The sequence below is a fragment of the Hypomesus nipponensis genome, chromosome 9 (genome assembly GCF_054491055.1).
Source record: "Hypomesus nipponensis isolate SF chromosome 9, ASM5449105v1, whole genome shotgun sequence".
Lineage (NCBI taxonomy): Eukaryota > Metazoa > Chordata > Actinopteri > Osmeriformes > Osmeridae > Hypomesus > Hypomesus nipponensis.
The window spans coordinates 4,201,963-4,216,992 of NC_140369.1; the positions used below are offsets into that span (position 1 = coordinate 4,201,963).

Here is a 15,030-nt window from a genome sequence, read left to right on the forward strand (position 1 = left end):
CACACTATTTATTATCAACTGTATAAAGAGTTTGTATGCATTCATGTCCGTCAGCGATGTGACCCACCCAACTCACAGCTGTAATGTCTTCAAACAAATACAACCACGCACCAGACTCACAATGGGACAGTATGCAGTAGGGTGAATTTGGGTAATCGGTGGTATTGGGTAATGTGGGACACCTAAACTCCAGAGCGTTTTCTTCTCTGCTATGACAATGTCTACTCCACAGAACTTTGACTGTAGGTTTAGCATGGATGTAATGTGACTGAAATCAAAAAGTGTGATTGGTGTGGTGTCACAGACAGGGTCAGGGCACTAGTTAATCAGGAAGCTAGGGAGTCAGGAGGTTGAGCAGTTAGGAAATTGGGCTGGTAATCTGAAGATTGACGGTTCGATTCCCGGCCATGAAAAATGAAATTTCAAAATAAAATGACGTTGTGTCCGTGTCCACTTCACCCCTACTTGCCTCAGGGGTGTCCCTGTACTGAATGTAAATGTAAACTCCAATGAGAAAATTCAAAACAATGTCCCAGATTACCCGAATTCAACCTTCTTGGTTGACAAAAGTACAGAAATGCATCAAAGAATCTGACAACTTCGTTGGTGTATTTGTTGGATTCCGATCCATGTTTTTTTCCCGCTGTTCCATGGAAAAGGCAGTTTAGCCGGAAACTTGAACCAAGTGGAGGCCTATCAGTGTAATCTGCGGGTTCTTTTGACTCCAAAAAAATCTTTTTTTTGTAGTCAATTTTGGTGTGTCATCTATTTAGCAAAACCGTTTTTCGGTTTTATTTAGGCTAAAACCTGTTATTGTCTGCATCGTTCATTATCGAGTATTATGCGTGAACAAATGTACTCATGAAATGTCCCAGTGAATAGTTTGTTTACAGACTGGCTCCTTCATCACTTGCAATAACAGTCGCGTGTGCAGTGATGTGATCATGGTGGAGGAATGAATCATTATTACATCGCTGTCTCTGCCCCCGTAAATGAGGTCCGAAGCGTGGGTGTGTTTGTCGGAACCTGATTCATCCGTCTTCCACTCTTCCATAAAAAGGCAAAAAAAACAAACGGATGGGTGTTTTAGACTACACAGGAAACTTGTTCCCAATAGTAATAGATTACAGCAAAGCGACCCGCGCATCCTCCGTTGATTTCGCGTAGGTCTTCTCTTTAACCGGTGATGTCACGCTGTCTCTACCGTATCTACATGGGTGTTCCTAAATTTGTAACCGGGGCAAAAGACTAGTGAATTTCAATTGGCTGAGAGATTTTCCCTCTCTGCTGTGAGTGGTTGGTTTAGGCGTTCTAGGGATTCCCTTTCGAACAGATCGTTTAAGACCTTTTCGTCAAACTGATGCAGGGCACACGACGGACCCGCTGGATTCGGAGCGGTGGTGAAACTTTTTGCGCGCTCTCAACATCACGGGGTAGCTGCTCACCACAGCCTCTACACATCTTTGTTAGAACAAATGGACTTGACCTCGGGAATGGAGAAGGTGAGCAAAGGTCCAGCTTGTTGCTACACAGCAAAGCAGGATTTAAACATTACTTTACTCAATTTAAAAGTGATTTATTTAAGTCGCTATTGCATACTTGAAAACACAATACCCAGTAAGAGCCCCATAGCCGCTCCTTCTTATTAGTTAGCATGGAAGTTTACTATACAACAAGAACAAGTTCATGTTTGGTTGAACGTTTGTTTTGGAACAATATCTTGGCCAAGAATCTCAAATACCCAAGACTTAATGATTGAATATTTTCCCGAAAATGAATGACTGACCTCAGAGAGAACGAGTGATTTTTTTAAGGAAAACTTTGCTGAGAAAGGGAGCTAACCTGCTGAGTGGAGATGAAAGCCCAGCTCATTTGTCAGTCTGCTTAAGAGGACAGCCCCCCCCTCCGCTCCCACTCCCCTGTTTCTCATCACCTGTCCTGGATGATCCTCCTTGGAAAAAACCTGGATGACATCACAGGAAATAGCTCCAGCCTCCCCCTGGCTTTGTCATGAATTCACACATTGTTGTAGAGCTGAGAAGTCCTGCCAAGAATGGGCTTCCAGTCAGCTTCTCTGTGTGTGTGTGTGTGTGTGTGTGTGTGTGTCAGTATATGTGTGTCAGTGTGTGTGTCAGTGTGTTGGTGTGTGTGTGTGTGTGTGTCCGTTTTTTCTGCCACACCGGACCACTAAACATGGCAGGCCCATTAAAATAGTTTCCAGCTTTTCAGTCACACCCCCATCTCAGTCCTGCTAACTTTACCGTGGGTTCACCTTTTTATGAAAGACCACACTGTATTCACAGAACAGTAGTCAGGATTATCCTCACAGGACATAAATCTACCCCTCTCAGTCAGAGCCTTTTCCAACTGTCAAACAAGGCTGGGTTTGATTGTTCACTGAATGAGGAAGATAGGGGTTCTTGTTTCATGGGGACTTTGTGGATGAATAAAGTACAACATTCATACATTACATTGTTGTTGGAGGCAATTCTTCATAGTTCTATTTATTCATGGAGCAGTTATTTTTTTGTTTTTAACTTAGATACCAAGTTCAGAACCGTTCCCTCCCTCCACAGATTATTCTTTTGTGTGTGTGTCTACCAGGAACACATACCTCTCGTGTTTAGAACGATTGACCAGTTACAACATTTCCTCAGGTCTCTTATCCTTCTCCTAAATATAGACGTCCCACGGACCACCTCCTTCCTGCTTCTCATCACCATCTCCATTTTCTGCTCTGTGTTTTTCTTCCCCACGACACCCCAGAGCTGCTCCATCATGCTCATGCTCACACAGAAGAGCTGAACCGCACCACACAGAACGCCTCTGTGTGAATGATCTCCCATAGTCCAGAATGAACGGCAGCCATGTTTGTATTCCAGTCTGGGTAAACAGGCCGTCATTTCTCAGGGAGGAGAGCGGACACTTAGCAAGGAGCTTGGCCGCCCTGGGCCAACAGGCCGCTCATTCACACCTCCGTGAGCCTGGCAGCTTGTTAAGACAGAACAGGCGGTTGAACTTGTGTCAGTCAGTCCGGGTCTCACTCACCTGACACATACTTGCCTGGCCCTGCATAGCAGAAACCTCACACGCAATGAGCACACCGTCAAGCACCAGGGGAGCGCTTGATTTAGTCTCAACCAGTACGTGGAAATCTATGGAACCATCCCAAAGGTAGTGACTGGGACACAAATCAAATGCACCTAAAATACCTCCAGGTAATTGATATCTGTGTTCGCCCCAGGTCTGCTGGCTGAGGCAGGCAGGCAGGGAGGGAGGCAGGGAGGGAAGGAGGCAGGGAGGCAGGGAGGGAGGGAGGGAGGGAGGGAGGCAGGGAGGGAAGGAGGCAGGGAGGCAGGGAGGCAGGCAGGCAGGGAGGGAGGCAGGGAGGGAAGGAGGCAGGGAGGGAGGCAGGGAGGGAGGGAGGGAGGGAGGGAGGGAGGGAGGGAGGGAGGGAGGGAGGGAGGGAGGGAGGGAGGGAGGGAGGGAGGGAGGGAGGGAGGGAGGGAGGGAGGGAGGGAAGGAGGCAGTGAGGGAAGGAGGGAGGGAGGGAGGGAGGGAGGCAGGGAGGGAAGGAGGCAGGGAGGGAAGGAGGGAGGGAGGGAGGGAGGGAGGGAGGGAGGGAGGGAGGGAGGGAGGGAGGGAGGCAGGGAGGGAGGGAGGGAGGGAGGGAAGGAGGCAGGGAGGGAAGGAGGGAGGGAGGCAGGGAGGCAGGGAGGGAGGCAGGGAGGCAGGGAGGGAGGGAGGGAGGGAGGGAGGGGTCCGCTACAGCCCGGGGGGGGGGGGGGGGGCTTTCAGAGGCAGATTACAAAGGGATCTGATACTATGGTTTCCCCGTGGTTTGTTTTGTTGCTCGGCTATTTATACTGTTGTCCTGGCTCCACCTTGTCAACGGGAGGCTTAAACGACTCTCAGTTTGGAGAGAGGCTGTGGTTTCAGCACCTGCAGTGTTCTTGTACAGCTATCGCTCTGTCATGTCCTCTCTGACTGGTCTCTCCTGGACCTGTGGGAGATACACATTGGGACCATAGAGCAACAGGTCAAATAAATTAAAGCCTTTACATTTAGCAGACACTCTTATCCAGAGCAACTTACAGTAAGTACAGGCACATTCCCCCCGAGGCAAGTAGGGTGAAGTGCCTTGCCCAAGGACACAACGTCAATTTTCACGGCTGGAAATTGAACCGGCAACCTTCTGATTAATAGCCCGATTCCCTAACCGCTCAGCCACCGGACCCATTATGTAAATGCGTTTTGTAAATGTCCTTAAACTAATGATCAACAGATTATAAATGGTTTACGAGGCCTTTATGAGGTGTTTCCAGTCGATGTAGGGAGAACAGAGGGAAAGGGGGGTGGTGGGTACATTTCGCACATTTCAGCCACGGCCATGATTCCCCAGAGAGACAGACAGACAGACAGACAGACAGACAGACAGACAGAGAGAGAGAGAGAGAGACAGACAGACAGACAGACAGACAGACAGACAGACAGACAGACAGACAGACAGACAGACAGACAGACAGACAGACAGAGAGAGAGAGAGAGAGAGAGAGAGACAGACAGACAGACAGACAGACAGAGAGAGAGAGAGAGAGAGAAGAAAGAAAAGCCTCCTCAAGCTCCGTCACAGAGTAAAAAATGTCTGGCTTTCAGCCCAAGTTTAAATAAACAGCTTGAAGGCTCCAGTGTGCAGCAGGGGAATCCTCCTAGAGCTCCATTCATTAGCTGGATGTTTAGGCTCAGCTGAAAGCATTATGTTCTCAAGACCTGGCAACATGCCCTTACTAGCACTTGAATTAAGTGTGAGGACACTTCTGAGTTATGATAATGACCACACATTTCAAACACACCACTGCGTTATATTACTTGCTGTGCCTTTGGAGAAAAGTCCATCTCAGTCCACTAGGTTAGAGCAGAGTGTGTGGTAGATTAGAGCGTTGGAGTGTGTGAGGGACTGCTGAGAGTGGGGATTAGAGAGTTTGTCTCGATAGTGATTCACCCTGACCAAGCCATGATGACATCACCTGAGTAGTGTGAGTTACTGTAATCAGATACCATGTTCGGTCTTGTCCACTTGTGTGTGTGTTTGTGTCTGGTCTGGAAGCTGAAAGTGGATGTGTCTCATTGTGTGTCACTGTGAGCCCCTGGTGTTGTGTGAGTCATTGTCTGTGTGTATCTGTACTCAGGTTTGTCACAGAGGGCAGTCAGAACTCTCTCATCTGTCTGGGGGTTGTCGCAGGGGACCAATGCGCTGAGCCAGCCACAGCAGCTTTGCTATTAGCTACACAGTAACATCCATGTAACTATACGACACGCATAACAGCTCAAAGGTGCCAGGCTCTTTTCGAGAGTCTGTCTTTGGCTTTGGGCTTCGATTGTGTTTCTGTTGAAGACCCGTTAAAAACCCTCTCCTCTCTCCTGCCTCTCTTCTCTCCGGCCTCTCTTCTCTCCTGCTTCTCTACTCTCTCCTGCCTCTCTCCTCTCCTGCCTCTCCTCTCTCCTGCCTCTCTCCTCTCCTGCCTCTCTCCTCTCCTGCCTCTCTTCTCTCCTGCCTCTCCTCTCCTGCCTCTCCTCTCTCCTGCCTCTCCTCTCTCCTGCCTCTCCTCTCTCCTGCCTCTCTTCTCTCCTGCCTCTCCTCTCTCCTGCCTCTCCTCTCTCCTGCCTCTCTTCTCTCCTGCCTCTCCTATCTCCTGCCTCTCTCCTCTCCTGCCTCTCCTCTCTCCTGCCTCTCCTCTCTCCTGCCTCTCTTCTCTCCTGCCTCTCTTCTCTCCTGCCTCTCTCCTCTCCTGCCTCTCCTCTCTCCTGCCTCTCTTCTCTCCTGCCTCTCCTCTCTCCTGCCTCTCTTCTGTCGTCCTTTGTTTTCCTTTCTTTCCCAGATGTCAGTGGGGCACCCTCCAGAGGGGTGGGGCGCACCGTGTCAGACATGTAAAGATATCTGCTCTGGATTCCAGCCACATTCCTGGAGGTAAATTATTCCACTTGTTGGGAAAAAAAACCCCACCCAAAAAACAACACACAGCTTTCTCTAACTCCTTCACCTTCCCCTCCTCTTTCCTCTCCTCTTTCCCCTCCTCCTCCCTCCCATTCTATCATATCACCACCCCCCCTCTTCTCCTCCGCCTCCCTTCTCCTTCCTGTCCTCCTACTCCTCCTCATTTTCATCCACCCTCCCCATTATGCCCTTGGTTCTCCTCTTCCACCCCTTCTCCTCCTCCTCCCTCTCTCCTTGTCCCCTGTTGTTTCTGGAATGTTTCACTCCATTTGCCTCCTTCCCTGTGCACTGGTGGTGCCGCCTTTTCATTCTGTTTTTGTTTGGATATCCATCGTCTTGTAAAAAGATTGATGGCCCAGAAATACCAGCAAATCACAGATAAACAGTAAGTCTGTGTCTGTAGAGTAGTGCTCAGTCAGCAGGCTCTCCAGACAGACCGGTGAGATCAGAAAGCTAGCAGAAAAATTGCAGAAAACTTATCAGCAGCAAGGTCTGAAGAGATCCTATCTAGTGGAACGTAGGAATGTTTCTCAACTAAATTGAGACTCTGGGGACTAGGATTAGTTCTGTATAGCATAACGGTAAATTTTAAGTCTCCATCCTTTTGAACGTTGTTGAAGCCTTAACCTTATCTGATACTGTCTGTTAACCCTCACTCTGACCTCGACCCTGACCTTGACCCTTGACGATGACCCTGGAAATAACCTTGGAAATGACCCTAACCCTGAAAATGACCTTCGCCCTAATCCTAACCCTGACCCTGGTTATGACCCTGACAACAGGAAGGCATGCGTGGCGTGCCATTGCAGCCTGGAAGACCACGCCCCCAGCTCTGACCTCGAGGACGACCATCGGATGGGCCGACTGCTGGCGGACTCCAAGTACACCCACCTGACGGCCAAGGTCAAAGGTGGCGCCGGCCTCCGAGTCTACAAACGCAACCGCATGATCATCACCAACCCTGTGGTCTCCCGCAAGGACCCCACCTTCAACACCATCACCTACGACTGGGCACCGCCCGGCCTGACGCAGAAACTGGTGAGAGTTCCAGTCACCCGTTGGAGGAAAACTGTGATCTGGAGAAGAAGGTTCCAGAAAGATGTTTTATCATCTGGTCTTTATTTAACCCTCTTTTCATCACGTGGGATTAGGACAGGATTTTAGATTAGCATGCAGTATGCCCTAGGGGGTGCCTTCCACTTAGAGTGAGATAGGGAGAGGGTATGTGTGTGTGTGTGTGTAATGGCATGCCTCTAGTGAGCTGGCTTCACCTTGATCCAGCCTGTAGACAGACTGACCTTTACTGCATCAAAGCTATGGCTATTACTGGAGCCTGCTGTCACTGGCTTTACGATGACCCTGTTCTGGTCCAACTCTGGCCCCTGATCTGGTTCTATTATATGGCTGTCCTGGTTCTATGACGACCCTGTTCTGGTTCTGTTATGTCTCTGTTCTAGGTCTGAGAGTTCTTCATTGAGACAAGAGCCCTCGAAGCCATGTGCACCAGTCCAGGGTTATTAATCAGCTTGAATCCTCAGGAAGTACTTGATTTGTGCCACCTACTCTGCAGACTCTACACATGTTGAGGTTGATGTATAGGCTATTTAAAAACACCTCCTGTTCTATGTTAAGTAGACCATCTACTTCTGGTCGTCCTGTGATAAAACCTCAGACATTTAGAACAGGAGGTGGTTTGTGGGCCTTTCAGAAAGCACTCAGGGGAGCAGCCAATGACATGCAAGCATCTTAGTGCTGCGGTGGGCTCGGATTGGCTGAGGAAAACACACCAGGACGTGCTTCCAGGAGGCTTTATGGGTTTGTAATCATGTGCAGCCTTCTGTGTGGAGCTGCAGAGCAGAGTGTCGGTTAGGGAAAGAGAGAGCAGGAGCGTGTTTGGACCAATCAGCCAGGTCCAAGGTCTGTGGAGGCTCCTACTGGACTTACCCTTTAAGGATGGAGGGAGGGAGGGGTGGAGGGATAGAGGGAGGTGGAATGCACACCGCGATGTGGTGCTGACAGGATTCTGGAGAAGAGACACCCTCCTTCTCTCTCTCTCTCTCTCTCTCTCTCTCTCTCTCTCTCTCTCTCTCTCTCTCTCTCTCTCTCTGCTCTCTCACAGAGAAGCCTGGCCACAGTCTTGGAACTAGTTGTGGAATCTCCCTCTGCCAGTAACATGTTTTTTTTTTATTTGTCATATAATGGCTGTTAAACGGCTGTTAAAGCTGATATTAAAGCCTCGGTGTCAGACACAATTATATGGCAGCTTAACAATGAGACAGTGCGCTGCCCGGGGGTACTCGCTTTCTCTTGCTCTCTCTACTTCTTCTTCTTCTGTGTCTTGTTCACTGTCTTTTTATGTCTATGTCTTTGTCTCTCTCTTCCACTCTTTGTCTTTCCATATCTGTCTGTCTCTCTCTCTGTATCAAATCAAATCAAATTTATTTATATAGCCCTTTTTACACGCAAGCATGTCACAGAGGGCTTCACATACGCCCATAGAACTGCCCCTCAACCAACCTAAACCCTCAAGGAAGACAAGGAAAAACTCCCAGAAAAACTCCCAACGGGAGAAAAAATGGAAGAAACCTTGGGAGGAGCAATTCAGAGAGGGTATCTTTGTCTCTGTGTGTGTCTCTCTGTGTCTGTCTCTCTCTCTCTCTGTCTCTGTATCTTTGTCTCTCTCTGTGGGTGTCTCTATCTGTGTCTCTCTCTCTCTGTCTGTCTCTCTCTTTATTTTATACCTGAGGTAACATGACCATCACCAAGGTACACGTTGTCAAGTGTGTCCTAACCTCTCTCTCTCTTCCTGTGTGTCTTGACCTCTCTCTCTCTGTCTCTCTCTCGCTCTGTCTCTCTTCCTGTGTGTCCTGACCTCTCTCTCTCTTCCTGTGTGTCTTGACCTCTCTCTCTCTGTCTCTCTCTCTCTCGCTCTGTCTCTCTTCCTGTGTGTCCTGACCTCTCTCTCTCTCTCGCTCTCTCTCTCTTCCTGTGTGTCCTGACCTCTCTCTCTCTCTCTTCCTGTGTGTCCTGACCTCTCTCTCTCTCTTCCTGTGTGTCCTGACCTCTCTCTCTCTTCCTGTGTGTCCTGACCTCTCTCTCTCTTCCTGTGTGTCCTGACCTCTCTCTCTCTCTCTTCCTGTGTGTTGTCCAGGCCATGCAGTACATGGAGCTCCTCCCAGAGGAGAAGCGGCCGGTGGCGGGTACGGAGGGAGCGCTGTACCGCCGCAGGCAGCTGCTGAGGCAGCTACCTGTCTACGACCACGACCCGGCTGCCTGCCAGGGCCTGTCGGAGCAGGGGGCGAGGGACATGGCCGCCTTCGTCAAGAGCTACAAGGACGGGGCCCTGGGGGTGGGGGAGGTGGCTCTGCCCGGAGAGGGAGGGGCCAGCAGGGAGGGGGGAGGAGCCGGGAGGGAGGGGGTGACCAAGCAAAAGAACGGCAAGGGCAGTCAGGATCATCCAGACCCCCCCAGCTCCACCATTTCCACCATCTCCAACGGCATTGGGGACAGCTGCAAGAAGAGTGAATATGTAAGTAAACAGGTAAACAAATACAGAAACAACACAATCCTCTGAGCTAGGGGCCCCTGTACTATAGTCCTGAAGGGAAGCCAGCCGCGGACTGTAAGGACCCCATTTCCATGGTGAAACACGATCGTCCCTAATTGGTTCAAGATTTGTTTCCTGTGTCTCGTCGCCCAACCTATCGTCTCCATCTCAGTTTGACGTGTCCCTCCCTCTGAAACTCTAAGCTTCTCTGTCATCTCTCCCTCTCCCTCCCCAGTCTCACAAATGGATCGTTGCTTTGAAAACGTAATTGCCATTCCGGGAACTAATGTTTAAAAGAACCTTGCTGTGACATGTATGAAGCTTTGGATGAGAAAAATATCTCTCTCCTCCCTTCAATTATGGCGACCTTTAAAGTAGCCATACATCAGACAAACAGAGGACCTGGGACAGGGTGAGCCCTGAAGCCTCTCTCTCCAGACAGGGGCTAGCCTAGCGGGACAGGGGCTAGCCTAGCGGGACAGGGGCTAGCCTAGCGGGACAGGGGCTAGCCTAGCGGAACCTGAGAAAGCATATTCTGAGGGAGAAGCACACACACGGAACAAACGCCCCTGTGCCGCTAGGCTAGCCCCTGTCCCGCTAGGCATATTCTGAGGGAGAAGCACACACACGGAACAAACGCACACACGCACATGCTGTACACACACACACACACACACACAGACATACTAGACTGCAGCTGGAGTGCGTGCTGACTGTGTGTGTGTGTGTGTGTTTGTGTCTTTCGTTGCAGAGAAAAGTAAACCTGCTATTATCTACCTCAGGTCAAGAACCAGACTCAGACACAGCCAACCATCTGGAGAGAGAGAGGGAGCGAGGGAGCGAGACAGAATGAGAGAGAAAGAGAGAAAGAGAGAGAGAGAGAGAGAGAGAGAGAGAGAGAGAGAGAGACAGAGAGAGACAGAGAGAGACAGAGAGAGACAGAGAGGGAAAAAGACAGAGTAAGAGACAGAAAGGGGAAGGAGACAGAAAGAAAGAGTAACAGATGGAGACAGAGATGTCTGTATTCCTGATCAGCCTTGTTTTGGCAGTTATCAAAGGAAAGAGCAGTCATTCCTGTAAGCTCCAGGGAGGAGATCAGGTTCTCCTGACATCTAGACAACATACCTGCACTTTCAGAACCCAGGGTTCCAGGGAGGTTCTGTGGTTCCCTCTGGACCTCTCCCGAGCCCCCTTTAACAGCTCCTTTTGGTTACTGGTAGTCAGTGAAATGCAATTGTTAAAAACTCTTCTTCCAACCCCCCTCAAAAAAACGATTTTCTTAGTAAAATGGACACAAGAGGAACCATTACTGAATCTTTTTCCTAGAAGACACTGAAGTCTGGGTAGCAAGAAATATGAAGAGCATTGATCCAACCTGTTGAATACAGAATGACCTCACACCACTGAAGCCTCAGTCATGCATCACAGTTACCTCAAAGAAGAGGGCAGGTGTTTTATGCCCCTGTAAGTGTCTGTGGCTGGGTGATAAATGATGGGAATTTACGGGGGAGGGAGAGAGCACCTTGTCTTCTCTAGCTTCAAATGGACCTGTTTATAGGCCCGTTAAACATCAGTGCAAAGCCACACTTCCCCAACTGAGATTTATAGGCAGAACGTTCATAGAGAAAGCTTGCTTGTTTGTGGAATGGCACACTGTTCCATAAACACTTCACTAACCCAAGGTCTACAGGTTTGGCATCCCTCCTTCACGAATGCATTGTTTAGAATAAATAAAGAGTAATGCGTTGTTGCGAATCGATTAAGAGAAATAATTGCGGAATGATGCAATGCTGTAAGATAAAAGGTCTAAAAGGTCGGTTTAATTTGACCACCCGCACTTTAAACCCGGGACTTGACCACCCGCACTTTAAACCCGGGGCTTGCGTCCGATGTTCAGGACGGTGCCTGTGGCAGGACTGTGGTGTACAGTAGAGGGGACTCTCCTCCTCTTACTGCTGGTGGTGGTGGTGGTGGTGGTGGTGGTGGTGGTGGTGGTGGTGGTGGTGTAAGACAGAAAACATCTGCTCACGTTCGGCTCTTTCATCACCTCAGCCAGGCTACTTCTGGGGGCCTCCCTGTTGTTGCCGTGGCAACGCGTCCTTGATCGTTACCCCCGCGGTGACCACGGTGTGCCCGGCGGGAATTGCGGTGTGTGTGTGTACGCGCGCGTGCTCGTGTGTGTATAGAGTGTTACATACACCCACTCCCCTGTGGTGTCGGTGCGTACACGTGAAGCTGGAGTGAGTACATCTGGACTTATCACAACTGTTCTTCTCCTCTCTCCTTCCTCTACACATTCCTACTCATCCCTTTCTCCCCACCTCCTCTCGACTACAACCCTCACCTCTTCTGTCCCTCCCTCCCTCCCCCTGCCCCCCTCCCCTCCGTCTCTCTCCCCCCCTCTCCCAGTTTTGCAGCGGCTGTAGGGATGTAGCGGCCAGCGACAGCCCGGTGGTGTACGTCGAGCAGGCAGGCTACGAGCAGCAGTGGCACCCCACCTGCTTCAGGTGCTCCCAGTGTGGCGAGGCCCTGGTGGACCTGGTCTACTTCTGGAAGACCGGAGCCCTGCTGTGTGGACGCCACTACTGCCAGAGCAGCCACCCTCGCTGTGCAGGCTGTGACCAGGTGAGAGACCGGGCTCTGAGCCCACCTCTGTCTTCACCATCGCCCGACGGAGAAACACAATCCGTTTGTCCCTGTTGTTTTTCATTTGTTAAATGGTTTTACTAGGAAACTTAGATTTGTTTAGAGGTCCTACGTTGATACCGTGTCTCTGCTAAATACACATTGTGAGTGTTGACCGTGGGCGTCTTGGTTTGTGCTGCAGCTGGTTTTCTCTGAGGACCGGCACACCAGCTTGGACGGACGGACGTGGCACAAGGAGCACTTCTGCTGCTGGCTCTGTGGACAGAGTCTGGAGGAACCCTGCTCCTGCCCACAATGACCTCCCTCCTCCTCTGCTCTGCTCTCTTTTCCTCTCCTCTCTTCTCCTCTCTTTTCCTCTCCTCTCCTCTCTTTTTCTCTCCTCTCCTCCCCTCATCAACAGCCAATAGGAAATACCAAACATAGTAGACTCCTTGTGAGCCAGTCCCCTCCCTGGTTGTTCTCTTTCTCTGCGAGAGTGATACTGGAGCTGCAGGTTTGTGCAACCCACTCACTCTCACACAGTTAAGGCTATTTTACACTGAGTCCAAAATTTGTGTCAGAAAAGTTAAAAGATAAATATGACCTCACATTATGTCAATGGCGCTTACACACTCCCTCCGAAACTTTCGTCCGTTAAAAAAATGATCGGATCGGGTTTGATTTTCGGTGTTTTCGCATCCATAGCCAGCATTTTGGCAATTCAGAGCTACCGAATTTTGAGGCTGACGATTGCGAAAAATCCCCCAAAATTTCGCATTCAGTGTGCAAGGGCCTTTAATCACACTAGTCTGGTTTCTATGATCGTTGATGAACAACTGGAATTGAATGGAATTATCAAATGCATGTTTGACGTTGAAAATATTTAACTTTATAAAATGATGTTAATTTTTCTCGGTTTGTTTCTGCTTGATTAGTTGATCTTGTCAACTAGCCTATCATACATTATGATACTGCTTTCATGATGCTATTTCTATACTCCAAAGCTTGTCTGTAAATGGAGAACTCTAACTGCAGTATATTGAGTTCAACCCTGTTGTAACCACTGTCTTGGATGTGCTTTTACTTCACCAGGATGTCAGTTTCATGCCCTCCACTGATTGGACGGAATAAACAGATGCTAATACTGTCCACAAGTGTTGTTTGTTTTAAAGCAGCAGTCGACTGTATCCTCCAAGTCCCAAATCTTATTTCTGCCATGATGATGTTGATGACAGTTTGTAACTGATATTAACTGACAATTCCTTGAACTGTTTCAAATCTTTGTAAGTCTATATGAGTAAGACTACTTCTGCATGTAAAATAGTTAAGAACCTCTTGATGTAATTCTTGTATGAGTGCCTTTCTGATCAAATAAAAGAATAGTGTGCTATGCCAAAACAAAATATTTCTTTTTCTACCCACACCCACTTGCCTGCAATACAGACATATTCACACATAAACATACGCAATCTTGTTTAAATAGAGTCATGGCAGCCTATCTCTCCAGTCTTCACAGCACATCCCAGTTCGGCCCAACCTAGCCCAGCCCAGCCTAGCCCAGCCCAGCCTAGCCCAGCCTAGCCCAGCCTAACCCAGCCCAGCCTAGCCCAGCCAAGCCCAGCCCAGCCTAACCCAGCCCAGCCTAGCCCAGCCCAGCCTAGCCCAGCCTAACCCAGCCCAGCCTAGCCCAGCCAAGCCCAGCCCAGCCTAACCCAGCCCAGCCTAGCCCAGCCCAGCCCAGCCTAGCCCGGCCTAGCCCACCCCAGCCCAGCCTAACCCAGCCCAGCCCAGCCCAGCCCAGCCCAGCCTAACCCAGCCCAGCCCAGCCTAGCCCAGCCTAGCCCAGCCCAGCCCAGCCCAGCCTAACCCAGCCAAGCCCACACACCAGGGAACTCAAATTAGACACATCTGTTAGCAGTTGTATGCTGAAGTTCTGGAGGTTCTGCAGTTCATCCATCAGCTCCAGATGTACTTTTTCTCTTTATACTGCGAAATGTAAACACAACACACAATATACAGTACCATACCATGTTTAGGCTGTGTTCATGAAGATTTCAGGAGTACATCAACTCATTTCATAAACCATTTTAAAGAAGTTAACTGGGAAACTCATAACATTGAGGTTACATTAACTACCATGTAACTATGCAGTAGCATTACTTGTAAACAGTGAGAAGGTTCAGAGTGGGGTAGGTGTAAAAATAACTGATTATGTTGTAAATTATCTATTTTCTTTACCTCCTCGAGAAATGAAGTACACAAGTCAGTTGTTAAACTACATTTCAAACACTTTCAGAGCACAACACACACATTCAAGCCAGAAGTGGTGTTTTGTATTTGTATTTCTCTTCCTTAAGTGAACTTAAGGAAGAGAAAATGCTCATATCTACAGCGAGAAAGAGTGGCTGTGTGTGTTTGACATAGACACACAGTCATATTAGGAGTTCCACAAGGTTCACCCTTGACCCCTTTACTTTCTGGCTCTGGTCGGCCATTCTGCCGTCACCTACCTCTGTCTACAGAACTCCTATTCACTCGTGGGGGGAAAAGAATTCCATTTGTGCCGTGTGATCAAAAACCTGTCAGCAAACTGTGCCTGTCTGTGTGTTTTTGTGTTGCTGATTGGAAAACTACAAAGGGGTTTTTATGATGTAGCCAGAACAGCAGGGCAGCATAGGCACGCACAGATTGTTATTTATCTTTCACAGCTCTTGGACGGCAGTCGGCCGACAGGTGATAAGATGCTTTAGCCCCCAATCCTGCCCTCCTCAGCCATACTTACTTTATTTGATGAAACACGGAGAGGCTAACAATAACCATATTGTGTTTACATAGTCCCAGGAAAAATCCCAGATATTCAACA

General features: G+C 49.3%; 1 protein-coding gene across 1 annotated transcript; it reads left to right on the forward strand.

Moving 5' to 3' along the window:
- The first annotated feature begins 1,122 nt into the window (after positions 1 to 1,122).
- lmcd1 (LIM and cysteine-rich domains 1) lies at positions 1,123 to 13,580 on the forward strand. Its single transcript, XM_084705967.1, has 7 exons — positions 1,123 to 1,502; positions 5,880 to 5,968; positions 6,778 to 7,033; positions 9,147 to 9,524; positions 11,952 to 12,167; positions 12,370 to 12,681; positions 13,260 to 13,580. Exons 1-6 carry the CDS (start codon positions 1,476 to 1,478, stop codon positions 12,484 to 12,486), a joined length of 1,083 nt encoding a protein of 360 aa, XP_084562093.1. The 5' UTR covers positions 1,123 to 1,475; the 3' UTR covers positions 12,487 to 12,681; positions 13,260 to 13,580.
- Positions 13,581 to 15,030: the final 1,450 nt, after the last annotated feature.

Bases quoted from the DNA above. Each gene is read 5' to 3' on its own strand.
- lmcd1 (XM_084705967.1), top strand. From the start codon at position 1,476: ATGGACTTGACCTCGGGAATGGAGAAG. The intron at 5,969-6,777 runs GTAAATTATTCC...CCCTGACAACAG, and splicing joins TTCCAGCCACATTCCTGGAG to GAAGGCATGCGTGGCGTGCC. The intron at 12,168-12,369 runs GTGAGAGACCGG...TTTGTGCTGCAG, and splicing joins GCTGTGCAGGCTGTGACCAG to CTGGTTTTCTCTGAGGACCG.